This window comes from Vulpes lagopus, chromosome 5 (genome assembly GCF_018345385.1).
Source record: "Vulpes lagopus strain Blue_001 chromosome 5, ASM1834538v1, whole genome shotgun sequence".
Taxonomy (NCBI): Eukaryota; Metazoa; Chordata; class Mammalia; order Carnivora; family Canidae; genus Vulpes; species Vulpes lagopus.
The window spans coordinates 81,492,007-81,519,313 of NC_054828.1; the positions used below are offsets into that span (position 1 = coordinate 81,492,007).

Sequence of the window (27,307 nt, forward strand, 5' to 3'; positions counted from 1 at the left end):
AGAGACAGAAAACAAAGTTTGTCTCATGGAAAAGGATGAGTCTTATAAATTTGACTTCTTTATTTTTAGGCATGTATGGGAAATTATTACGGACAGGAAAATGAGGCTGAATCCAGTAGAATTCCACAGGTTTTATTATACTCCAAACGAAAACTGATTACTTAGATATTAAGTAACTCTTACATACCTCTAACAGGGTGACAAAAACAGTCCATAGATGCTGCTGGCAAAAGGGTTGTGTTCCCAAACCAGAACTTGTAATGAACTCAGAACTGCTCCCACTGAGGCGATGGAACAGAAGGTGCAGTTAGTTGATCCTGAGAGCACACTTAGGGCCCCCCCCCTCCAGCCCCATTGGCAACTTTGGCATCTCTGAGCCGATGAGTAATGGGGGACACGGAGAAGGGTGGGGTGAAAGGCAGGCTGGAAAGGGGTGGGAGCTAGCTCCCAGCGGGTTCCACAGCAGGAAGGGAGACCTGCTAAAGCAGAAGGGCTCTGTATAGATCACAGCTTCCAGCTGCCATGCCTTTTTGTCTACAACCCTGAAGCCATGGTGAGTACCCATCCTCCCTATCTGACAGTGACTGAACATAGGGTACTAGAGTTGGGCCAATTCTGCTCCCTACAGGACTCCTTGAATGGGCAGTCCTTGTGAGGAACTCCCCATGGGCCTGGCCAAAACTTTCCCAGACTAAAATATGAGGCTCTTTCTATTTATCCTCCTCCTTTCCCTCTCTCCTCTTATACCTGTCAGATCGCATCGCACTATGGTCTGAAGACTTTCCCTGCTGACTACTGCTCCCTCCTTTTTTATCTTTCACAGGCATTACCCCAATAAATTTCTTGTATGTCTCACTTCTATCTCCAGTTCAGGATTCCCCCCTGAGCTCCAAAGCCAAATACCCAACTGCTGACTGGACATTTCCACTTTGATGAGTTAAGCCAGATATTATTGGTTTTGGCCTTAATCCTAACCATCCTGTTGTATTATCTTCCTACAATCACAAGAAAACTTGAGACTTACTCTCGACAGCTCCTCTTCCATCACCATCCATATCCAATTTGTGGTTTGATGGTCTTGTCCTCAAAATAGGTCACATCTGTCACTTCCACTGCAGTTCTACAGTGATTGTCTCAGTTTAAGCCTTTCTCATCTTCAACCAAGATTTCCAAAAATGACCTTTTAATGGTTTTCCTTCCTCCAGCTTTTCTCCCTTCCCAACCATACTGTCACCAAAGGGATCTCCTGAAATTCAATTTCCTGCAATGCAAATAGGTCATACAAGAGACAATACAATACAGAAGCAACACACGAAGGCTTTGGCTTAGAATGAATCTAAGTTCAATCCCTGACTCTGCCTCTCTTGATTGCATAACTATGGACAATCACTTAATATTTCTAAGCCTCAGTTACTTCATTTGAAAAATGAAGATTAGGGATGCCTGGGTGGCTCAGTGATTGAGTGTCTGCCTTTGGCTCAGGTTGTGATCCCGGGGTCTTGGGATCAAGTCCTGAATTGGCTCCCTGCAGGGAGCCTGCTTCTCCCTCTGCCTGTGTTTCTGCCCCTCTCTCTCTGTGTCTCTCATGAATGGATAGATAAAATCTTTATTTAAAAAAAAAAGAAAAAATGAAGATTAATAATAATAGCTACCACATAGAAACGTTGTGAAGATTAAATGAGATAATAAACATAGGTTAATTGGGGAAAGTTATATGGTCAAAATATATTTTAATTCATTTTTTATTCATTGTTATTATTTTTTTTTAATAAGCTCACACCCAGCGTGGAGTCCAACATGAGGCTCAAACTCACAACCCTGAGCTGAGATCAAGAGTCAGACACTTAACTGAGCCACCCAGATGCCCCTGTTATTACTTCATATTGTTCCTGAAAACTTTTCAGTGGTTCCCCAGGGCTATAATGATTACATTCAAAATCCTTAGCATGGGGCACCTCCGTGGCTCAGTTGGTTAAGCATCTGCCTTCAGCTCAGGTCATGATCTCAGGGTCCTGGGATTGAGTCCCATATCAGGCTCCCTGCTCAGCAAGGAGTCTGCTTCTCCCTCTACCCCTACCTCTGCTTGTGCTCTCTCTTTCTCTCTCAAATAAATAATTAAATCTTTAAGAAAAAAAAAAAAACATAGTACAATTTTGCCTCAGTTTTCTCCCTGTATCTTGGCAGGAATCTTCTCAAACTCTATCCTTCCATCACAACCATACTGAACCTATTGCAATTCCACAAATGAGTTATGAATTCTTGAAAATAGTGCATTTTCTAAAAAGGGTCTGGGCCCTGCAACAGATTGGTATATAAGCCTTTGAAGTTGGGTGATGGGGAATGCTGATAGGATAAGAGCATGAAGTAACTAGGGCAATCCCATAAATTTGAGGAAATTTGTTTTCTCTATAGCATTCCACAGTCATGGAAATTTACTCAAGAAGTTCTTAAATTATCTTTTTGAGGGGGGAGTGGGCAATTTTCTATAAGTGCATTATAATATTTATGTGGAAAGAGGTCTTGGTGACCCACTAGAGACTTGTATGAGGTATCTAAATATCTACCGAAATCTAAACAGTTCTGAGAAGAGATCTACTTCTGTCCTCTGTTCTCAGTTACAGAATTGCTTGAAAACCATCTCCCATCATTAGAAATCATGTCATTTTGTTTTCTTCATAGCACCCATTACTACCTGAAATTACATTGCCCATTAGAATATAGAAAGAGGCCTTGTCTTTCTTGTTCACTATACATATGCCATTGCCCAGGACAATATCTGGTTAGGTTTTCAAAAATTGAGGCCACACAACTAGTAAGAATTGAGATATGTCTAGAACCGAGGTCTCTCTGACCTTACCCACTAAACTTGAGTGTCCTTGAGTATCCAAGAAATACTTATTGATCCAATAAATGAAGAGTCAATGAATGGACTTTTTTTTTTTTTTGAATGGACTTTTTTAAAAGAATTATTTATTTATTTGAGTGAGAGAGAGAAAATCTCAAGCAGACTTGGCACTGAGCCCAACATGGGGCTCGATCCCATTACTCTGAGATCACGACCTGAGCCGAAACCAAAAGTCAGACGCTCAACCAACAGAGCCACCTCAATGAATGTTTTTAAATGGTGAATATAAGGATCAAAGTAGTGTTTTATAAAGATATAGTCCGGTAGTATTAAATGGTGAATATAAGGATCAAAGTAGTGTTTTATAAAGATATAATCCGGTACTACAATATGGTTTGGAAAATAATTAAGAATCTATTCCAGTCATCTGAATTTGAGGTGACTAATGACTTCTCAGAATTACATTGGCTGCCAGTAGCCAAAAACCTGACTAATCAGTGCCAAAAACAAATTTATTTTTCTTATATACAGTTAACTCTTGAGCAACATGAATTTGAACTGCCCACATCCACTTATACACAGATTTTTTTATAGATACTGTACTGTAGATGGATTTCCTTTTCTTTAAGATTTTTCTCTTCTTGAGCTTACTCTTTATATTATATAGAGTATATATTACATATAACATATATATGCAATATAATGTAATTATAGCACATATAATTGTATATATGTATATATAATTATATATGTATGTATTATATTACATATAACACACAAAATATGTGTTATCAACTCTTTATGTCATCGGTAAAGCTTCTGGTCAGCAGTAGACAATTAGTAAAGTTTTGGGGAAGTCAAAAGTTCATGTGGATTTTCGACCACGCAAGGGGGTGCGAAGAAGGCTATCAGTACCCCTGACTCCAGCACTGTCTGAGGATTAACTGTATTAGGAAGTCTGCAGGTGTGTTGTCCGGAGTTAATATGGTGACTTCCGGGTGTCATCAGGGACTCTGGCTCTTTCTTTATGCTCAGGCATTCTTTACATCTGGCCTTTGTCCTGTTTGTCATTTGTACTACAACAATGATTGATTTGCACCCACACCAATTTTTAAAATTTCAGACAGGAAGAAGAAGCAAAAGGACAAAAGGCAGAACATATGCCAGCTAAGCTGACCTCTTTTAAAAGAGCGTTTTTAGACATGCCACGCAGCAATTCTGTTTATATCCCATTGGCCAGACTGTGCTATGTGGCCACCTCTAGTTGCATGGAAGTTTAGCAAATACAGTTTTGCTGAGTACCTTAGTGTCCAAACCAAAGAAGGTTTTATCAATAAGAAAAAAAAGGGAAAATGACTTTTGCATAGACAACCAGAAAGGAAATGGGAAAATTGGAGGGTAACATATAAAGATAAAAATCACTAAGGAGACATGAGATTGGGGAAGGAAATGTTTGGTTTGGATATATCAATTAGTAAATACCACTGGGAAATCCAGGTGGAAATATCGCCCCCAAAATTGGAAAAGGATGAAAAAATGTTTTGGTTCAGTAACAGCATTGTAATATGTTCTGATGTCGTCAGTTAAAAGGAGATGATTACCATAAAGGTGGGCAACAATTCAGTTTTGCCAACAGAGAGGCTTGTCCCAATTTTTAATAGGAAATACTAGTAGAAAAATCACCCAGTCTATGTCCATTCAGTCTATTTCAAATCTGAAGTTCCAATCTTTGCTACTGTCTTTTTTTTTTTTTTTAAGATTTTATTTATTCATGAGAGACACACAGAGAGAGAGAGAGAGAGAGAGAGAGAGAGAGAGACAGAGACACAGACAGAGGAGAAGCTCCATGCTGGAAGCCTGATGCGGGACTGGATCCTGGGACTCCAGGATCACGCCCTGGGCCGAAGGCAGGTGCCAAACCGCTGAGCCACCCAGGGATCCCCTTTACTACTGTCTTTAATAAAAACTGTTACAGAGGTGCCTGTAGGGGGGGGGTGGTGCAGTTGGTTGGGCATCCAACTCTTGGTTTTGGCTCAGGTCATGATCTCAGGGTCCTGAGATCCATCTCCACTGCTCTGTGCTCAGCGGGGAGTCAGCTTGGGTTGCTCTCTCCCTCTGCCCCTCCCCCTCAAATAAATAAATACATCTTTTTACCTGGCAGTAATTATCACTTTGCTATAATTAGCCATAGCAAAGACTATATATTATTGTGGAAAGATTATGATATTTTGGTCCAGAGAGCATCAGCTTTGCCATTTATGAGCAGAATGGTTCTGGGAAGGTCACTTCACTTCTCTGAGCCTCAGTTTTCTCATTTTGGGAAGCAGGGACAAAGTACTTCCAAGATTGTCATTAAGATCAAATAGATTATGTCTGGAAAATACTCTATGTACTATAAAATGCATCCTTAAAAGAAAGAAATTAGTCCTTTTGTAACAATATACAGAGTAGAAGTAACTGCACTCCAGATTGCAGTTGACTTTTCTTTAAGATTTGAAGTAAGTTTACTACCTAATTTATTGAATAAATTCTGTTGGGTGAATTTTTGTTAAATATAGGGTATCTCTAATGAAAGTGTGTGCATGCGTGCGTATGTGTGTGTGTGTACGTGTGTATGTGTGTGAGCTGAGAACTCAATGAATACACTAGCATATTCATCAACCACAGAAAGCTTTTCTCATGACTGAAATTTTGAGGGCTTTGACATTCAGAGCCTGGAAGACTTCACTGTATTTCATGGGGCGGGAGGCGGGGGGTGGTGAAAAATAATCATCAGTGGTGAGATCATGCAAGAAAACTACACTTGAGGAGAATCCAGTCTGTAGGAAGATTTAGAAAGTAATGAAGAGCAGTTCCTGACCGAGCACGTATCTTCTCTGAAATCCCTGAGTAAAGACTGGAGGCTTCACCTGTTTTTCACTGTCGATTGCCTAAAGCTATAAATAGGACTGAAACTCATCTCTCTCTTTTTAGCAGAGAAGGGTCAGATTACAGGTGCAAAGCAAAATCATAAAATGACTGTCAGGGTATTTTATAGTCAGGCAGTCATCCCCACAGCCTCCTCTCTCCTCCTTCCTACTGTGCTATCCTAGAATCAAGGACCCCGGCAACAATGCCTCTGTTGAAACTTCCAGGTAGGTGTGCAAAAGTGTTTGGAGAGCTCAATTCTTTTAAATGCAACCATTCCTTTAAGTATCTTGACAGCCTTGACTATCCTTTATTTAGGATCAGAGTAGCTTTGATAATACTTTTCAGGAGGAAGCATGACATGATTTTCAAGGATTTTTTTTTTCTTTTTAGTTCTGGAAGGGAGGCAATTTCCTAAAACTGTGTCATGTGGTAGCATTTTTTGATGATCCCAGTTTGAAAACTGTGGAAGATATTTAAAATCTATTCTGCTCGTCTAAACAAAGCCTGTGCCAGTCACTGTTCTGCGAAGGGTCCCGTACAACATCTGTAGCTATAGGATTAGTTGACAACCATGAGCATAGTGGAAATATTAACCCAATCATGATCCAGGTTTGTACGCATAGTAATTTTTTAGACTAATAATGTCTTTTTCATTATGAAAGAAATACATGTCTCCTGTGAAATACGAAAGAGAAATTACACTGAAAATAAAAGTAATAATAACACTCATGTAGAGAAAGTGGGAAATCTAGGAAAGTAGTAGTAAGAAAAAAACAATTACAGTCCCATCATCCAAAGATACCACTTTTCACATGTCAATCTATTTTCTATGCAAACTTAATGTATGTTTAAAAACATTGTTGTGATTATACTATATATGTCACTTTATATCTTGCCTTTTGTTTTTTGGCTTACCATTATGACTTAATATTTTACCATGGTATTTTAAACTCTTCCTAAACACCATTGTGAATGGCTGTGTAATAATCTAGTTTTCTTAACTAATCCCTTAGGTCCTTTACAGTTTGGGTAAGTATAATTATACTTTGAGAACAATATTTGCACCTAAAGCTTTTTCCTTTTTTAATGATGAAAAGCAGTAGGATAGATTCTCAGTAATGGCTGTTTAGTAGGTGTTACTAAGTTGTTTACCAAATGGGCTATTTTAGTTTACCTGCAACCAGCATTGTAAGAGTGTCCATTTCTCTAGATCAGATTTCTTTAAAATCACATATTACAAAGAGTACCTCTTTAAGATTATAAACATAAATTTAAAAAACCACATAGAAAGGGAAAGAAGTGAAAGGGAGTGTTATGGCCATACTCCTAAGATTATTTTATGGCAGCAAACTGTAGGTGAGTGGAAAAATGAGCTATGATAACACACTCCATCACACCCTTTTCTTGTACCAGTCTATATGTTTCTATTCCAAAGCACTGATTAACAGCCACTATGATTTCTGAAGGTTGTTTATATTTTTTTACCTTGTTTTATTTTACTTTATACAGCTGAAGAAAAACGTGAGTATGTTGGACTATTTTTCCTGCTATTTGCCAAAGTATCTATTTAAAAAATGATACTATTCATTAATTCAGAAACATGAGTATTTTTCAGCAGTGTTTATTAAATGATACCATTGAAAGCCAACAAAGATTAATAATGACTGGGGTGCCTGGGTGGCTCAGTCGGTTAAGCATCTGCCTTGGACTCAGGTCATGATCCTGGGATAGAGCCCTGGGCATAAGGCTCCCTGCTCAGCGGGGAGTCTGCTTCTCCCTCTGCCCCTCCCCCTGCTTATGCTCTCTCTCTCTCTCAAATAAATAAAATCATTTAAAAAGAAAAAGATTAATAGTGACCATAGATATTACATAGAATAGCAAATGAACTCACAGATTTTCTGGACTCCCCCCCCCCCCAAAAAAAAACCATTTTTTAAAGAGAACTTCATGGGGTATTCGTTTGATGTTTTAAAATAAAATGATGTTCTTCTTTAGATATAGATTAGCCAAGGGGGTCCATTGGATATTGCCTTAGGAAATCCTCAGCTCCAAGGCAAAACATTTCATGGTCAATTTTTGTGACCAGATAAAATCTTGCTTTAGATAAAATCATAACTCTATGTTCCCCTCCATCCTTTAGCTAACGGATAAGTAGGTCTGCCTTGGAATTCCTCTCTGAGATGAGATGTAGCAGACAAAACACCTACTACCTGTCTTTCCCACACCCCTAAAGCACTGCTGGGAAATAAGCATGCTTTTCTGGATTTGCTGAGTGAAGAGGCAAGCATGATACTTCTTTTCTCAAGAAACTTGCACTTCCCATGTTGGTAATAATTCCCAACTTCTTAATAGTACTGTGTCGTTTTTACAGTATTTCTTGTTTAATTTTTATAACAGTTCTCTGAAGTTGACATTATTATTATTAGCATTCTCCTGTTATGATGATGAACATCAAGGCACCCTGTGATTATGTGGTTTGCCCAAGATCACACAGCCACCACAGGCACGTTTTCTCACTCCTCGTTTAGTGTTCTGGCTCTATCTTTCCATATGTAAATCTAGATGTCCTATCCTCAAGACATTTCCGCTTAGATGTTCCATTCTCTCAAATGCAATATGTTCAAAAAAGAATTCAACAATTATCTATCTATACAGACCCAAGGGAGTCATCTCTCCTTTATTATCCCATGAATTCAGATTGTCATCAGATCTTATCTACTCATCTTGGAAATACCAGTTTCACTCTTTCCTTCCCACAGTCATCACCACTCCCTGAAATATTTCTGAAAGGCAGAATTCATGAATTAGGAGTCAAATTTCAGCTGTGGTTTCACGAAGTCCAAACAACTGGTTGATTCAGTGGAAGGAAACGTCAACCATATAATTTGGGGGCATCATGTAAACCACTTCTTGAGAGAAGAGTTTCTAGTTTTCAACTGTCTATAGTGGCCTAGGGAGATGCAACCTTAGTAAAAATAGTAATGTTTAAAAATATGAAACAAATGAATATGTGCAGTCTTAGGTAATTACTTCTTGTTCCAGAAGAGCCAGATCTCAAGCAAGTAGGATTTGGTTTCTGGGCATCCATTTCCCTACTGACCCTGAGACTTCCAACAGCATTACCACAGACCCACTATGACAAGCCAGTTGTGTTCTCATCCTCATCCTCATCCTCATCCTCATCCTCATCCTCCTCATCATCATCATAACCAACTAGCCTAATTTTATTTGCGTTTCATGGTGCATGAAGCCTCCTCTGACTTCTGCTTGCCATTCATCCTTGAGGTGCATGTGCTTGCTTGTGATTCTCATGGACAAGTGATATTAATTTCTGGGGATCAGTTAGTAGTGGGATTGGGAGGCATTCTCAGGCTATCAAATGTATCTACGTGGGGTTCTATTTGGTCCTTTGTGGATTGTGGTACTTATCAAAGAACCACTCCATAGCATCCAAAGATGATTTTCAGCTTCAGGCAGTGCTTGAGTTTAATGAGGCAAATAGATGCATGAAGTTCAGCCAGTATAGTGGATTTCTGTTATTCTCCTGTGACAAGTCAGGTTTTGAAAGCAGTCTGATTCGACAGTGTTGGTGAAGTTATGAATCAATTGCTATCATTTCCAATGTATGCTTCAGCCTACACTAAATCATATCATTTATCCTTTCCTTAATGGCCCAAAGCTAATCCCAAATATCTGTCTGACCAATGCTATCAAATCGCACTATTCAGTTTGAGCTGGTGCTTTTTTTCTCTGTAAAGCATTTTCATGTACATTGCAACAGCCTATGAGTGAGGTTTTGTAGGTATTAGTATTACCACTTAACAGATAAGGAAACTAAGACAGAGGAAGACAAAGGTGTTGGTAAGTGCAGAACAGGGACTTGAGCATATCACACTTGGTTAAAATTGAAAATGTGGCACTTTGGAAATCTGTATAGATATTAATGGGGCGGAAGTGAAGGGATCTTTCTTTTTGCATGCAGTTTGCTTTGTCATCTTATGAAGAATGTTCCATCCTCTGTTGTTTCAAATAGATAGCTGTTTGCCATCCTCATTATTTGCTACTGGCTCTTTTCTGAAAATGTCAAGAGATTTTTAAGTATTAGAGGTAATGACTATTCAGATGAAAACAACTGGGTATGTGAAAAATGCAGTGGAACCTAACAGAAGAGCAGATACTTGATGGCCATCATGACCCTAAGTACTGAAACTAGTACATCTTGAGAGTCTTGGGGCTAGTCATTGCCACACTAAAGGTCACTCCTCCACCCATTCTAAGAATGGCACCTCAGTTGGAAGAGCTTGCAACTCTTGATCTCAGGGTTGTGAGGTCGAGTCCCACAGTTGAGTGTAGAGATTACTTAAAATAAATGAATAATTTTTTTAAAAGGGATGGAAAACTAAGGCATATAAAAGTAAAATTGGCTTTCTAAGGGCTATGTGTCCACAAGAAATGGATCTGAGTAGTAAATTTCTGAGCCTCCATTTCCGCACATACCAGCATATCATCAAGTTGTCAGGATTTGAAATTATGTGTGAGAGAAACACAGTATGTGTTCTATGGGGAAGAAAGACCCAAAGGACACATTTATTTCTCAGAACTACCTACTTCCCTGATTCTATTTATGAAGAAAAACTCCAAGGACTGACAATCCTATTCACATCTTCACAACCATCAGACTCTGCCAATCTGATGAGAAGGACTATGTTGCGTGGTTACTATGAAGTCAGATTTAGCCCTGCCAGAGGCAGGTGATCTTATATTAAGTGCTAGTCCCACAAGAAGCCAATCCCATCTTTAGGACCTCTTGAGATGTGCTATAAGAATCTGCCCTGTGTCTCTGAGAATGGATTTCCAAGCTATACGCCCAGAAACCTCTAAAGAGAGAGCAGGCATTGAGCTCCAACATGTTTCTGAGACACTAGTTACAATATAGGAGACCCACACTCCCAGGGCGGTCGTTAACACTGTGCCTTACACACAGCAGGAGCTTTCTGACGATTTCTGACAAAGGGCTTACATGCTAATCCGTGAAAACTTCTTTTAGAAATTGATGACACATTACGCAGCTTTGCTGAAAAAGTGTTTGCCTCTGAAGTCAAAGATGAGGGAGGCCGGCATGAGATTTCCCCCTTTGATGTGGATGAAGTCTGCCCAATTTCTCATCATGAGATGCGAGAACACATATTCCACCTGGAGGCCATGTCCACATCTGTAGAAGGCAGGAGGTAAGCAGTAGAGGGGCTTGTTGGGACATTGAGACACCGGAAGGGGAAATGTCAGGGCAGAGGGTTCAGTCTGTCTGAATGACGATTCAATATGGAGGAGAACCTCTGCTAGAGCTAAAAACTCCTCCTCACTCTCCCCAATACCCACCCACACCCCCAGCCCTGTATAAGCTATGACAAGGTTAACAATGACTACAAAGAAGACAGTAGACCTTTTGTGCTCATCATCCATCTTCCTTTCGTTGAAACCTCCCTCTCTACCTAAGCAAGAGGACATGAGCTCTTATGCAATTGTTCCAAACCACAATGTGCCGATGGCGGCTGGGCAGACACTCAGTTTACACACAACAGGTATAGAAAACAGAACTCAAGAGCCTCATCTTCAGAGTTCGGTTTGAGCCAAACTTAGCATTGTGCTGTCGGATATGAATATTGCCCTCCAACCAGTCTGACACCCTCCAGGCGATAGAACCCTCATTTCTGCCCTCCTACCCTGGCCATCCTTTGCTTTTATGTCTTTAAGGAAAGAACAACAATCCATCTTCTTGGGCATGCCCCATATGACCTAACTAAAGTCTTGGGTCAAAGCAGAAACTCAATAAATACTTGTTGATCTGAGGAAGTAATACTAATTAAACAACTTATAAGTTCCACACACTAAATCTCACCAAGTTCTTATAAGGTAGGCATTATTACACTATTTTTTCAAACGAGGCAACTGAGGCTCACAGAATTTAGGAATAAACACAGAATGACACAGGTGGTAACTGACATAGCCTATCCTAATGGTGGTGCCCAGTCTGCCCATCTGCTAAGAGCAGATTGCCTGTGAAGAACAAGATCATCCTGAAAGCCTTCTAGCATGTTCCCGAAGGCCCACTGTTCCAAGGGGTACCAGGAAGAAGGGAATAGTCATATAGATACCTCTTCCCATATGGCTGGATCCTGTTTCTGACACCCCACTGACATTTTAATTTTCACATTTTGTCCCCAAAATGAAATTGGAAAGTGAAACATCAATCTATTACAATGAAACTCCCAAGGAGGACAAAGTTAAATCCTCTTGTTTTTGCATTTCAAACCCAGAAAAAGGCGTTTCAAAGGACGAAAGACCGTTAATTTGTCCATTCCACAAAGTGAAGCGTCTTCCACCAAACTGTTCCACATCGATGAATACATTTCTTCATCTCCAACCTACCAGACTGTGCCTGATTTCCAGAGAGTGCAGATCACTGGTGATTATGCCTCGGGGGTGAGTTGATCCTTGCCTCTCAGATACAGCTGCTGGGAAGACACAGCTGGATTGTTTCAGCTTCCTTCCCTTTCTCCCCTTCCTACTGAGGAAGGCGAGAACTAACTTGTCCTTAGTTATACTTCCTAATTGCCTCTCAATACCAATAAGCTATAACTGATATTTGTTTTACATAATTTACCCTCCTTATCTCATTTGCTCATTTACCAACCACATGGAGAATATGTGGTAAAATGCAGTGTGTGTTACATAATACACTAGACAAATTCTGGCACAGGAGGCAATGTGAACAACTGGTGGACTAGTCTCACTGAAGATATCACAAAGACAGAGAGTGAGCCTTGGGAGGCACAGAGGGCTCTTGGGAAAAGATGGGCCCTAGTATAAAGAGAAGGGCTGCTGGTAGCATAAACCAATCAATGAAAACAGATTGGAAGAAAGACAGGGAGATGAGACAAGAAGAGTGGAGAGCTCCGAGAAAAGAAGGAAGATGAGAGAGAATCTAGAATACTCTAACTGGGCTATTGTTTTGTTTTTTGTTTTGTTTTTGTTTTGACCAATGGTCATCTCCGATTTCATTGCATATGCTTACACAGTAGATGATTGCCTGGAATAGACTTGAGTTATGCCACAGGGATAGTAAACTCATGTCACAAATAACTTGACCTGCCTGTCCTATCCAGAACAGTTGGCAATTAATAAATCTCTGCCACATGGACTTGCAGAATCAGCATCATATTGGTGAAACTGATGGTTAGCTATCAGTCTCTGCTCCAAATATAGTTTTAATGACCAGTCCTAAGCCCCCTTCTCATGTAACTGACCCACTTTGGGTCAGTCCCAAGATACTGAAAAGTGACGGAGCAGGGAAATGAACATGATTCTTGTTTGTTCACTTTCTGTATGATAACATGGGTGCTCTGTATATGACAGGTGTTTTCTATGGTAAATAACTGAAAGGAGATGTTTAATAAAGAGACAGGGAAAACAAAGTTTGGAGAACTCTGGAGTTTAAAAAAAATAACATAAAGATGAAGAGACAAACAGGTACCTCTGTGCTTGATAGAAAAAAAAATGAAAAGAAAGAAGAAGGTTGGAAGGACAAGGTTTACAGAAATCAGGGAGTAGCTGCTTCTCCTCTGAAAGCTGGAGGGCACCTGAAACCTGGCCTGGAGTCTTTGAAGAACCGATGTGTTGCTATACCTGTTGGCTGAATGTGACTGAACTGATGAGCAACACTCTACCACACTATAGCCTGTGCTGCGTAGGTCTTCTCCCTTGTAATTGAACAGAGAGGCAGAGGGATCAGAACTAAGTTTCCAAAGCCATTAATCCCTGATAATCAAATGATTCCATTTAACCAGGTCTTATCGAGCACCTACCCTGCGCTAGGCATTGTGTGCTAAGTGCCGAAGACACCTAGGTGAATAAGATCCAGCTCTTATTCTGGAAAAGATAGATTGGTGGTCCATTACATGGCAAAGGAAAATGCATGCCACATTGAAAGCAGAACTCTAACTCTAGCACCTGTGCCAGACTCTCTTGGCCAAGGTCAGCAGGCCTTTAAAGAGTTCAACTGATTAGGATAAATATCTGGACCTCAAACACTGGGAACACGCTTATATTGGTCCCAGAAGGTCTTTGGGCTCTGATGATGAGCATTCAATGATTTCAAGTTAGGATTCCTTGGGCATGCCAGGCCCAGCCAGGAGTTGGGGATGAGGCATGGGAGATGCCAGTTTAGGAAATTTACAGCAATTCTAAGAAAATGTTACTCTAGAATCTTGCTATTTTTAGCTGCTTATAAAAATCTCCTTAAAACCATCTGGAGGGGATTCCTGGGTGGCTCAGCAGTTTAGTGCCTGCCTTTGGCCTAGGGCACGATCCTGGAGTCCCGGGATCGAGTCCCGCGTCAGGCTCCCGGCATGGAACCTGCTTCTCCCTCCTCCTGTGTCTCTGCCTCTCTCTCTATCATAAATAAATAAATTTTTTTAAAAAATTAAAAAAATTAAACCATCTGGAAGAGGGGTGGCTGAGTAGTGAAGTTGGTTAAGCGTCTGACTCTTGGTTTTGGCTCAGGTCCTGATATCAGTGTCCTGGGAGCAAGCCCCATGTCAGCTTCTGTGCTCAGCGGGGAATCTGCTTAAAGATTCTCTCTTCCTTTCCCTCTGCCCCTCCCCACTCTCTCCTAAATAAATAAATAAATAAATAAATATTTTTAAAAAAGTTTAAAACCATCCAAAAGAATAGATGGTGCTCTGATCCATCAATAGCTACAGAAGGCAGGGCATGACAGGGTTGGAGGGATGTGTGATACTTTATTCATCCCTGAATATTGCCCTCATTGCCCAAAAAGTAGTTTGAATTCTCAAATTAGAGTCATATCATCATCTTTCAGTTGAAATATTGTCTTCAGAAGCCCATACGTAAAACATCCAGATACTACCTAGAAGGAAGAAAGTACTCTCTATGTTAGAATGGGATCTTTTCATCACATTTGCTAGATAATCATTGGTTTCTGGCAAAAGCCCCAAATAAGACAAGTTGTTGTAAAGAATTGTAGAACAGGTGAGTTTTAGTGGAAATGGAAGAATTGGACAAACTTCAAGACCTGCTCCTGGAGGACCCAGGGCCCAAGTCAAGTAGGAAGCAGCCGGGTAGGCAGGCAACGCTCGGCATGGGCAGCGACAGCCAGGAGAGTGAGGACCTACCAAAGACAAACTGCACTCACTTCTTGGATTTTCACAGGAACAACTCTGATACTCTGACATTTTCTTGGCAGGTGACAGTTGAAGACTTTGAAGTGGTTTGCAAAGGTCTATATAGGGCATTGTGTATACGGGAGAAGTATATGCAGAAGTCATTTCAAAGGTTCCCTAAAACCCCTTCCAAGTACTTACGGAACATTGAGGGTGAGGCTTGGGTAACAAATGAGAGCTTCTATCCAGGTAAGTAATTTTCTTATGAGGTGTATGAAATAGATCTTTAGATTTAACTACTAAATGTCAAATATGCCCCTAGATTGTGGTAGTGCCCCCTCCCCCTTACCCATGGTTTGGCTTTCTGCAGTTTCAGTTACCCAAGGTCAACTAAGGTCCATAAGCAGATGGTCCTCCTGATTTATTGTCAGGTCAGTAGTAGTGGTCTAACACTTCACAATGCCTATGTCATGCACCTCACTTCATCTCATGTAGGCATTTTACCACCTAGCATCGTCATAAGAGGAAGGGTGAGTATGGGGCAATAAGACATTTTGAGAGAGGCACCTGGGTGGCTCAGCTGATTAATCATCTGACTCTTGATTTTAGCTCAAGTCATGATCTCAGGAGTCATGAAATTGAGTCCCATGTCGGGCTCCACGTTCAGCAGGGAGTTTGCTTGAGATTCTCTCTCTCCTTCTCCCTCTGTCCCTCCCTGCACTCACACTCTCTCCCTCTATCTCTCAAAAGAAACAAAATCTTAAAAATATATATTTTGAGACCATATTCTCTTAACTTGTATTATAGTAAATTGTTCTAATAGTTCTATTTTATTATTTGGTGGTGGTGTTAATCTCTTACTGTACCTAATCTATACAAAAATGAGTAAGTTGATAGACCAGGAGCCCATTAATAGGTATATGTGTATGTAGGAAAAGGCATAGTATATACAGGGTTCAGTACTATCCACAGTTTCAGTCATCCACGAGGGGTCTTGGAACATATATCCTATGGATAAAGAGGGATTATTGCATAAATAATCAAGTCTAAAAATAGTCTTTGGCTCCATTGCCTCTCTTGCCCACATGCATAATCACATGATTAATTCCATATAAATTCTCTCAAAATGTGCCCTCTTGGCTATTCCCCAAACTCTGATTTAGGCCTCTATTTCACCTTGTCCAGATTATTTCCATCGTTTCTGACCTACTCTGTTAAATTTTATCTCACTCCCTTTTGATTCATTTTCACTTTAGTGCCAGTTATTAAAACACAGATCTGAACGTATCCTTCTCCTAACAAAAACCTTAATTGCTGCCCATTACCCACAAAAATAAGTCCAGTCTTTACCCTGGCAGTCAAGGCCTCCCATCAGCTGCCCTCCGAACTCCATTTTATTTATTGATTTTTGGACTTGCACCCTAAACCTATTTATAAACTGACCTTACTTCCTCCACCTCTGTTCTGGTTGGAAGTATTTCCTGTTCTCCATTTGGCTCAGAACTTTCCCACCCCTGGACTGTTGTCATGGCATTCCCCATGCGCGAAAAGGGGAATAGTGCGTTTTTTCACCATATGTCCAAATATTCAGATACAACATCATCTTTCAATGTACAGCCCAGATCCTATCATTTCCTGCTTTCCTCTTACCTCTGAATAAATCTAAACTATATGTTTTTACTTTCCATAGTACTTTATTTACAACCTCACTTTTTACTTCCTGCTTACATTATAAAACCTTATATAATCAGGTTTTAATAATTACACAGATTTCTATTGTATCACTGTATTATAATTTGTTTAACCAATTCTCATTTTAAGGCATTTAGATTCCTAACTTTTAAAAATTTACTTCCAATAAGACTACAATAAACAGCTTTGTATAAACATCTTTGTGCAGTTGCTTTACATCTTTCAGATTATACTTCTAGGATTGAAATTTCAAGGGAGGCAAATATTAAAGTATTTCTGACCTTCAGATTGTTCTATCATTAAAGATTTCCAGTTCTGTAACTTCTTCTCTATAATTCCTTTTAATATTAAAATCATATTAAACATGTACCCAATTTGGTAACGTGTATAACCAGTTTCCCTATTTTCTATAATATCAACACGTAGGATATCTGTTTTGCCTCTGTTTCTAATAAATTATGCTTTACTTCTCTAGGAAGTTTAAGTGTAAAGTTTTGAAAATTAAGATTTGACGGAGCAACATATTGTTTCACTTCTTTCATGTACCTTAGCTCCCAGTTTTGAATAGAAAATACATGGCTTGGGATCCCTGGGTGGCGCAGTGGTTTGGCGCCTGCCTTTGGCCCAGGGCGCGATCCTGGAGACCCGGGATCGAATCCCACATCAGGCTCCCGGTGCATGGAGTCTGCTTCTCCCTCCGCCTGTGTCTCTGCCTCTCTCTCTCTCTCTGTGACTATCATAAATAAATAAAAAATTAAAAAAAAAAAAAAAGAAAATACATGGCTTTTTCTTTCTATACTATTTTTCCCATTCTGGCCGTTAGTTATCCCTTGCAAACTGGAGACTTTCCGATGCCTTGAGCACATACTTGTTGAAAGTAAAGGCTAAGTGCATTACAGGCCATGACAACATAAAATTTGTTCTTGACTTTCTTAGGCTGAAATTGTTAGCACTGGAAAGAAGGGGATATTTACACAAAATCCCATCTCCATTCCTTTGGTAGAAATTGTATGTGCTTTAAAAGGTGGGCAACATGTTATAGTTATAATAAGAACTATGATTCTTATGGTAAGAATTTATTTTATATTTCCATTTAAACCACTCTAGGTGGAGCACAAAATAGTGAGACTATTGAGAATAGTGAGACTATTCTGTATGATACTATTAGAGTGGATACAGGGGCACCTGGGTGGCTCAGTGGTTGAGCATCTGCCTTTTGACTCAGTGCATGATCCCGGGGTCCCCGTAGGCAGCCTGCTTCTTCCTCTGCCTGTGTCTCTGCCTCTCTCTCTGTGTATCTTATGAATAAATAAATACAATCATAAAAAAAAAGAGTAGATACGTGTCATACATTTGTCAAAACCCATAGCATATACAACCCCAAGAGTGAACTCTAAGGTCAACTATGGATTTTGGGTAATTAGAACCTGTCAGTGTGTGTAACAAATGTACCACTCTGGTGGAGGGTATGGATAGTGGGGAAGGCAGTGCCTGGGGTGGGGGTGGTTAGGACTGTGTACTTGGTGCTCAATTTTGCTATGAATCTACAATGCTCTAAAAAACAAAGTCTATTAAAAATAACCACTCTAAATTAAGACTTGCAGAGAAGGTTGGCTTAATTAAAATTCTTTTTAATTCTACTTTTTAATTGTAGTTTGAATTTTACTTCTATGCAATTATTATAAGCTAATAAAATGTTCTAAACAAGAAGTCTTTGATAACCTATTTTAATAAATAAAATTATTTGTGAGTGAATTATTTGTATATGAATTATGTGAACAGTACTTCTAAAAAACTGGAAAATCATTCTTACACTACATAAAATCTTATAGTTATTTTACACTACTAATTTAGTCACCTTTGAAAATAATATAAAAATAAACTCTAGCTTAGCACTGGATAATTATAACTTATGACATACAGGATTCCAAACGAATGAGCTCTTACAGCATTTCATATTTTGGTTCTTTTTATGTGGCCATTTATCATATTTCTTGATATATTACTCTGTGTTCTATTGAAAAAGTCTTTACCCCTCCTACGAAGAATGGAGAAGACCCCTTCCGAACAGATGACCTCCCGGAAAACCTCGGTTATCATCTCAAAATGAAGGATGGTATAGTGTATGTCTATCCTAATGAAGCAGCAGCCAGCAAAGATGAGCCCAAGCCACTTCCTTATCTAAATTTGGACACCTTCTTAGATGACATGAATTTTTTACTTGCTTTAATTGCCCAAGGACCTGTGTAAGTGTTTAATGATGCCTGAACTACTCCTCCTACCACTACTACCCCCATCCCCACCACTAGCACTACTACAACTCCTAGTAAGAATGAGTATATACTATGTTCAAACACTATGTTAAAGCGTTCGTGCACATTATTTCCTCCCTCCTCACCATGATTCTATGAGGCGGGTATTTTTATAATTGGAGTTTTATAAGCTGAAACTTTGATGAATTAAGTGATGTGCCCAAAGTTACACAGCTGGCTGAGCCAGGATTCAAGCCCAAATCCTCCACCTCCAAAGCCAGGGCCCTCTGCCCTGAGCAACATTTTCTTTTGCCTGGCCTTTTATTATGATGATGATTATTTAAGTAATCCCTACACTCAATGTGGGGCTCAAACTCACGACCCTGAGATCAAGAGTTGCGTGTTCTTCTGACTGAGCCAGCCAGGCACCCTTCTCCCCTGGCTTTTCAATGCCTTCCCAACCCCCCCCTCATTATTTTGTCCAATTTTGATGAAAAGATTGAGCCCCAGGAGCTCAATACTCTTCAAATGAGATTAGCTGCAAGCTGAAATGTTTGTCCCCATAATTATTTCCTGTAGGTCATAAGGGTCGTGATGGTTTGAAATTGTGTCTATCTCCATTCGGTGTCTGAATGTTTCAGAGTTACATGATTTAATTTTTCACAGTAAGACCTACACCCACCGGCGCCTGAAGTTCCTCTCCTCTAAGTTCCAGGTCCATCAGATGCTCAACGAGATGGATGAGTTAAAGGAGCTAAAGAACAACCCCCACCGAGATTTTTATAACTGCAGGAAGGTAAACACTGTCACTGCTCAGAGGTCCCTGCTGGGCAAAAACACGAACCCAATTAGTTCTTGAGTGGGACGAGAAAGATAGTTTCTCTGTAATAATTGTAAGATTCCCAGAGGTCCAGTGGATTTAGCAAAAGCAGATGAATTACTCTAAAAGGTTAAAATGCCAGTTCTGCTGTTTTCCACACAGACAGGTGTGCTACATTCTTGCCATAAAAAGTTACAATGATGGTGAACAACAAAAATAACAAAACAAATGAAATCTCAAAAACTGCTGTTTTAGGATTTGGAAGATCTTTATTCTTGTCCTTTTCCTTCTACTTCCTGACTCTAAGATATTGGGGGAAGTGATGAAATATTTCTGAGTTTCAGTTTCCTCATTTGTAAAGTTGGGAAATATATCTGCTCAGTCTAGCTCACGAGGACTATGAGAATCAAATGCGCTAAGGATATGGAAAACTAATCAACTTAGAAATACTTGCGAGATGTGTTCTGGGCATGTAAGTCACTGCAAGTGAGGACAGACCATACACAAGCAGATATTTGGGACCAAATCATGGCTCAGCCACCTGCATAACCTTGTGTAATCTATCAACTGTCCAGCTTATAAAATTGCAATCATAAATATATTCAACTCCTAAATGCCACCACCGGGCCATGGCTTCATCATTTCGATCCTTTCTCCCTTTGGGGCTGACAGCTGTGGTAGTTATTTCATTTTGCGGGTGGAGAATCGTCCTCAAGAATTTTCTGTGGATCAAATGTGGGGAGTAAATTGGACGTACAGATATATCCAAGAGAAATGGGTATTACTATTACATCCACCTAACCGGTCACATTCTCTCAACCATAAAAAAAGGTGCTATGGGTTCTTATCTGCTGGGACACCTTCACCAGCTGACAGGTCACACCCCACTATTTATTCCTTTCTCCTGCCTTAGTGGGCTTTGTAGGCGCCATAGCCTCTAACAGAGCAGGGTAACTAAGGCTGATTGCTGGTTTTCTTTCTCTGAATGTACATGCAGGTAGACACCCATATCCATGCAGCTGCTTGCATGAACCAGAAACATCTGCTGCGCTTTATTAAGAAATCTTACCACATTGATGCTGACAGAGTGGTCCACAGCACGAAGGAGAAAAATCTGACCCTGAAGGAACTTTTTGCCAAATTAAAAATGCATCCCTATGACCTGACTGTTGATTCTCTGGATGTTCATGCTGTAGGTTGAAAAGATCATGCCAGTTTCATGCTCATATCCATACCCCACATGCCTTTCTCCTAAAAACTACCCCTTTCTCAGAGCCTCCTTAACCATGTTGGCTGACCATGCTGGCTGAAAGCACCCACAGACAATTTTGAGCTTCACTCATTGTCAAATGTCCCAGACTCCATTCTTGGAGCCCAACCCCTTGCCCTGTTCCCAGGCCCCTGCTGCTTGTGGCCATTCCCCAGCTCTCTATGTCCTAGCAGCTCTGATAATGATACACTTGCTTTCCGATCCAGGGACGCCAGACCTTCCAGCGTTTTGATAAGTTCAATGACAAATATAATCCTGTAGGAGCAAGTGAGCTAAGAGACCTCTATCTAAAGACAGACAATTATATTGATGGAGAATATTTTGCCACTATCATCAAGGTGAGGAGGAACCAACCAGATCTCTGGTACTTGGCCTGGTTCTTGAGGAGGGGGAGGAAGGGAGGGAGGGAGAGAAGGAAGGAAGGAAAGGTAGGAGACAAAGGAAGGGGGAGGTGTGCTATCCCTGAGGCCAAGCATCACAGAAATGAATATAAGAATGGAAATGCCCACTGTAATGATTTTTAAAAGACTTCTGTTCCTAGGCTAGAGAAGCTGAGGGTGTGGACTTGGGCTGATTAAGGACTCTTCTGGGCTCTGGGAGTTGTAAGCCTGGAAAGAGGTGGGATGGGAATTCACTCTCATCTTCAAAGCCCGAGCACTAGGACACAGAAATGACATGGTGGGCTTGGGAGATGTGTGCTTCGGAAAATAGAAGGCATAAGAACAACTGAACATCTTTTGCAAGTGCCATGGATAGGATACCTCAGCATCCTTTGTCTGACGTTTTTACTTTCTGGACTCCATTACATCTGATCAATCCCTCACTGATTAGATTCCCTTCATCTCTCAATTTCCTTAGATCTTAACGTGGAATAGTTTCCCTCTGACTTCCTTTCACACATCCTCTGATCTCCTTATTATCTACCTCCTCTCCCCAGACCCCACAGGTTGAGATCCCTGAGGGACTTGTGTGAATTCCTGGCTTTGGACTCTTCTCTTGGCTTTGCAGGAAGTAGGTGCAGACCTATTGGAGGCCAAGTACCAGCACGCAGAGCCCCGCCTGTCAATCTACGGCCGCAGTCCTGATGAGTGGGACAAACTGTCCACTTGGTTCGTCCATAACCGCATCTACTGCCACAACATGACATGGATGATCCAGGTCCCCAGGATCTAGTATGTACCTTCCCATTGGAGCCCCTAAAGCCTGACTTCATCCCACCTGTCTCACCTCCTCCACCCACACAAAGAATAGGCAGCAGCACCTGTAGACACAAACAAGCTTTGTTAAAGCGGCACTCGCTGCCGGGCCCTGGGTGCCTGCTTTTGTCCACTCTGGGTTCAGCACTCTTGACCAGAGACAGGAGTTAGGAAGATCATTTCAGTTCAGTTTTCTAACCAGAAAGTTTTTGGGTTTTGTGGTTTTGAAACACAGGACTTGGGCATCTGGGTGGCTCAGTCGGTTAAGCCCCCATCTTTGGCTCAAGTCATGATCCAGGGTCCTAGGATCGAGCCCCACATCAGGCTCCCTGCTCAGCAAGGTGTCTGCTTCTCCCTCTGCCTCCACCCTGTTTGGGTTCTCTCTCGCTCTCAAATAACTAAAGTCTTTTAAAATATTTTAAAATAAATAAAACACAGGACTTAGGCAGAGCACAGAATAACTTAGTGAGAATATTTAAAACTTAGCTAGGATAAGAACTATGTACATTTTATTATATTTTTTCTTTCTCTTGGTCTTCCTCTTGGTATCCCGTTCATTCTTTCCCATGCTTCTCTGGACTGGGATGTAGCCTTCTTGTATCAGAACCTCTACTATCATCTGCTGATTGTCTCATGCCCAAGTGTTCAAGATCCCCATAACCAATGAGTATTTATCAATGGTATAACCACCTGCTAATTACTCATGGGGCTCAGGGATGCTCAGTGTCATTGATCTTTTATCCAACTTAAGGGTTTATATATTTTCTGGTCGCCTGCCTCTGTGTTCTATGTTTCTTGGCAATGCAAGAATTTTTTTCCTGTTTCTTTAGGCAAAAAAAGTAACTTTTTAACTGGAGTAGAACTTCCTGTCTAGTATCATTAAAGCAGAGAGGGAGTAGTTGTGGTAGTGAGGAGCATGGACTCTGAACCTAGGCTGGCTGTATCCGAATCCTGGTTCTACTACTTATTAGCTGTGTGACCTTAGGCAAGTTTCATGAGCTCTCTCTGCCTTTGTTTCATCATCTTTAAAATGGGGGTGCCTGACTGGCTCAATCAGTAGAGCAAGTGCCCCTTGATCTCTAGATGGTGAATTCAAGTCTCACATCTGGCTTTAACAAAGCTTTAAATCACTTTAACAAAGCTTGTTTGTGTCTACAGGTGCTGCTGCCTATTCTTTGTGTGGGTGGAGGTCATATCAAGTCATAATGGTACCTAACGTATTGAGTTGTTATGAAGATTTAATTCACCAATATTTCTGGCCACTTAAAAGAGTGCATGGCATATATTTGAGTGTTGTATTAGTTTCTTAGATTGCCCCTGACTTCAGCACATCAGAAGTGTTCTTAATAACTAGTTCATGCTCACCATCTTACACACCACAAATAAATCACTGAATCTTCTGTGACATAGTTCCTATACTCTTCGTTTTTTATCTGGACTTAGCTGGGAAGGTTAATATTTTTTACCACAGAGAGTCTCTAGAAGAGAGGGGGACAACTGGTACAGCAAGAAATTTGTATCTCTATGCCTATTCTAAACTGAATCACTCCTATGGCTAACCAAGAAGTGTGTACCTAGAATGGACACAGTCTTTTCCTGAACATGGCATTTGGCCTTGTGATTCCCTCATCCAGGGGCTATCAATACGAAAAATATTTTTCTCTTAAATTCTCTTTATTCTTGCCTCTAGTGATGTGTTTCGATCTAAGAATTTCCTTCCACACTTTGGAAAGATGCTGGAGAATGTTTTCATGCCGGTGTTTGAGGCCACCATCAACCCCCAGGCTCATCCAAACCTCAGTGTCTTCCTCAAGCATGTAAGCATGACCCATTAGGCCTTCCGATTGCTGTGCATGAACCCATACTCCCACCTAGCTGTGATTCATTTTTGCTGCCTTTGGGAGCTGAAAGCTTGTTTGAGGAGTTGGATTGACCCCATTACATGGCTCACTTTTCTGGACAGATTACTGGATTTGACAGTGTGGATGATGAATCCAAACACAGTGGCCACATGTTTTCCTCCAAGAGCCCCAAGCCACAGGAGTGGACAATGGAAAAGAATCCATCTTACACCTACTATGCCTACTACATGTATGCGAACATCGTGGTGCTCAACAGCCTGAGAAAGTAAGTAGACGAGAACTGGAGCTGGAAGGAGAGGATTCTATTTGACACATCTCTTTGCTCAGACATTGGTGCCCTGGGTGGTCATCCCACTGTCCTGATGGGATGCTTCCGACTGGCCCAAATCAGACACTTCTTTCCCTTGTCTTTTTTGTTCAGTTTCTTTATTTAGTAGCAGGAATGGACATTTTGGAGCTGTCAGTAACTTTCACAGTCCCTTTTCTTTGGAAATTTGGGAACTAATACTAATCACCGTACAATTATAAAACTCCACACATTACCCTTCTTGATAAACTTGGGTAAGGAATAGAAGACTGTTATAACGGGGTTTTCTGGAAACATTTCCCCCTCAAAAGTGTGAATAGGAGAAATGAGAACATGGTAATATTGGTAAATTTCCTGCTGAAACGTAAGGTAATCAGATCTTGACTTTCCTCCATACCCTCATATCCTTCGCTGCCTCTTTTTTCATAAGTCTGTGTTCAGGAAGAGTTAAGATTATGATTTGGAATTGTCCATTTTACTGAATCCTTTAGAGACCCCCACTTCCTTTTAGAATGTTAATTTTTTTCAACCAGATTTTCTTGTAAATCACTCCATGCCCAGAATTGCTACCAGGTCCTAGTCAGCCACCTGTGATTACTATGCCAATTCCCTTTCCCTAGGGAACGAGGCATGAACACATTCCTGTTCCGACCTCACTGTGGGGAAGCTGGGGCTATCACCCATCTCATGACAGCATTCATGACAGCAGATAATATCTCTCATGGCCTGAATTTAAAAAAGGTGAGTTGGAGACTCTCTTCCGAATATTAACTTTCATATTGGAGCTAGAGGAGTAATTTTTTTTCCTTATCATTTTGTCACAAGTCATTATCAACACCAGAATCAAAGCAGAGCAAAAGAGATTTTTGAGGTTATGAAGTACAGTTCATTTTACAGAGAGGCCAGAGAAGTCAAAGGAGCTGCTCAAGACTACCTAACGAGTTAATGGTAGAGATGAATTAATGCAGGTCTTTGGATTTTCATTTTAGAACTCTGACAAGGGATAATTCAGAGGCACTTGGCTTACCTTAAACTGGTTTTTGCCAGATTTCTTGTTATAGCATGTTTTCAAACGCCTCTTTTGAGAGTCAGAACTTTCTTATAGAGAAAAAAAACAAAAAGCAAAAAATGATTGAGGGCATCCCAGGTGTCTCAGGGATTTAGCGCCGCCTTCACCCCAGGACGTGATCCTGGAGACCCGGGATTGCGTCCCACATCGGGCTCCCTGCATGGAACTTGCTTCTCCCTCTGCCTGTGTCTCTTCCTCTCTCTCTCTATGTCTCTCATGAATAAATAAATAAAATCTTTAAAAAATAAATTAAAAAAATAAAAAATAAAGGTTGAATAAGCTCTGAGTTAAAAAAAAAAAAAAGAAAAGAAAAAAACGTTTCAAGGTGAAGTCTTTTCCCTGAGACAGACCATCTAACTTAGGCAAGTAAAAAAAACATTTGGTTTGACCCAATGCTTCTGAAAGCTGATGATCCCAAATAAATTTATTCTAACTAGTGTTTATATTTTTAAAAAACTATTATTCTTCTTTACTAAGGGATTTAAAGAACATGTGATCATTCCGTTCAAAGCTAAAACTTGAGGGAATAACATTTCTAGTTTGTATCCCTTTTTCAACACCCTTAAATATTGTTTTTCACTTTTCCTTTTCAGAGTCCTGTGTTACAGTACTTGTTTTTCTTAGCCCAGATTCCCATCGCTATGTCGCCATTAAGTAACAACAGCTTATTTCTAGAATATGCCAAAAATCCTTTTCTAGATTTCCTCCAGAAGGGATTAATGATCTCGCTGTCGACAGATGACCCAATGCAATTCCACTTCACCAAGGTAAACATATGGAATCTTGAGTAATACAAGCATATTTGGTGGGATTGTTGTTGCCCATCCAGAATTTTAAAGTCAAATCCAGGGATTTCATTATAGTTTTTCTGCCGGATGCATGCTATTTAAAAATATATATGTTTGTTCTTTCATTCATTCATTCATTCTTTTTCTTTCTTTTTTTTTTTTTTTGCCTCATTTAAATATCAATCCAAGGAGCCCCTAATGGAGGAATATGCCATTGCTGCACAAGTGTTCAAGCTGAGTACCTGTGATATGTGTGAAGTGGCAAGAAACAGTGTTCTGCAATGTGGAATTTCTCATGAGGTAGACCTGTCCTTGACTGGTTGCCCTTCTGTATACAGGATCTGGTAACTGAGTACTGAAAAGACAGTACTGAACATGTAGAAAAATTATTCCACAAATCATATGCCATTACTATGGATACACTGGAAAGAATTCTTCTATTGCTCTGGCTGTGCCTTTGTCAAGGCAAAGAAAATACACTTGACTTCTCAGCAGACCATGCACATTGAGGCACTGGATGAGTGCTCTTAATGTTTTATTTTTTCCTTTTGTCAGCAAGCAGTATAGGGGAGGAAGAAGATGTAATTATAGTCTGTATCAGGATAAAGGGACAACAATCATTCTGCTTCCTTTTTTCTCTTACAGGAGAAAGCAAAGTTTCTGGGTAACAATTACCTTGAGGAAGGCCCTATGGGAAATGATATCCGGAAGACAAATGTTGCCCAAATCCGCATGGCCTATCGCTATGAAACCTGGTGTTATGAACTTAATTTAATTGCTGAAGGCCTTAAATCGGGAGAATAAAATAAATAAACCAAGTAATAATGTGGGTGAGATTTTCTTTGGAGACTATGAATAATAACAGTTACCAGTTATTGAATCCTTACTATAAACCAATGATTGTACTAGATATTATTCCACTGACATTATTTCATTTAATCATTTTCACTTTATGAAGTAGATAATATTATCCTCATTTGGGGGAAGATGAGTAAACTGAGGTTAATGAAGTTAATAACCTGCACAAGGACACATCCATTGAGTGACAGCAATGGAGACATGGGTTTGGTTGCCTCCAGAGTCTCCATGACTTTCAGGCAAAACATTTGCTGGTATT

The 27,307-nt window shown here is 40.3% G+C and overlaps 1 protein-coding gene and 1 long non-coding RNA gene across 4 annotated transcripts in view; one reads left to right on the forward strand and one right to left on the reverse strand.

The window, feature by feature from the left end:
• The window catches only part of LOC121491322, a 35,397-nt gene that overhangs the window by 5,990 nt on the left and 2,100 nt on the right, over window positions 1-27,307 (reverse strand). Inside the window, exons 2-3 of the long non-coding RNA XR_005987934.1 lie at window positions 1,025-1,261; window positions 188-281 (exon numbers count right to left, since the gene is read on the reverse strand). This is a non-coding gene — a long non-coding RNA (uncharacterized LOC121491322). The remainder of the gene's footprint in view (window positions 1-187; window positions 282-1,024; window positions 1,262-27,307) is intronic.
• On the forward strand, window positions 5,828-27,008 carry AMPD1 (adenosine monophosphate deaminase 1). 3 transcript variants are annotated; one of them, XM_041756115.1, is made up of 16 exons: window positions 5,855-5,979; window positions 7,265-7,276; window positions 10,803-10,983; window positions 12,070-12,235; window positions 15,018-15,183; window positions 18,653-18,872; window positions 19,545-19,674; window positions 20,696-20,890; window positions 21,175-21,306; window positions 21,977-22,140; window positions 23,855-23,981; window positions 24,128-24,291; window positions 24,954-25,074; window positions 25,996-26,169; window positions 26,380-26,490; window positions 26,836-27,008. In XM_041756115.1, the coding sequence occupies exons 1-16, from the start codon at window positions 5,958-5,960 to the stop codon at window positions 26,992-26,994; spliced, it is 2,244 nt and encodes a 747-aa protein (XP_041612049.1). In that variant the 5' UTR covers window positions 5,855-5,957; the 3' UTR covers window positions 26,995-27,008. The 3 variants fall into 3 exon arrangements, with proteins under 3 accessions (XP_041612050.1, XP_041612049.1, XP_041612051.1); XM_041756117.1 differs by having other exon boundaries at window positions 5,864-5,979; window positions 7,265-7,280; XM_041756116.1 differs by lacking the exon at window positions 7,265-7,276 and having other exon boundaries at window positions 5,828-5,979.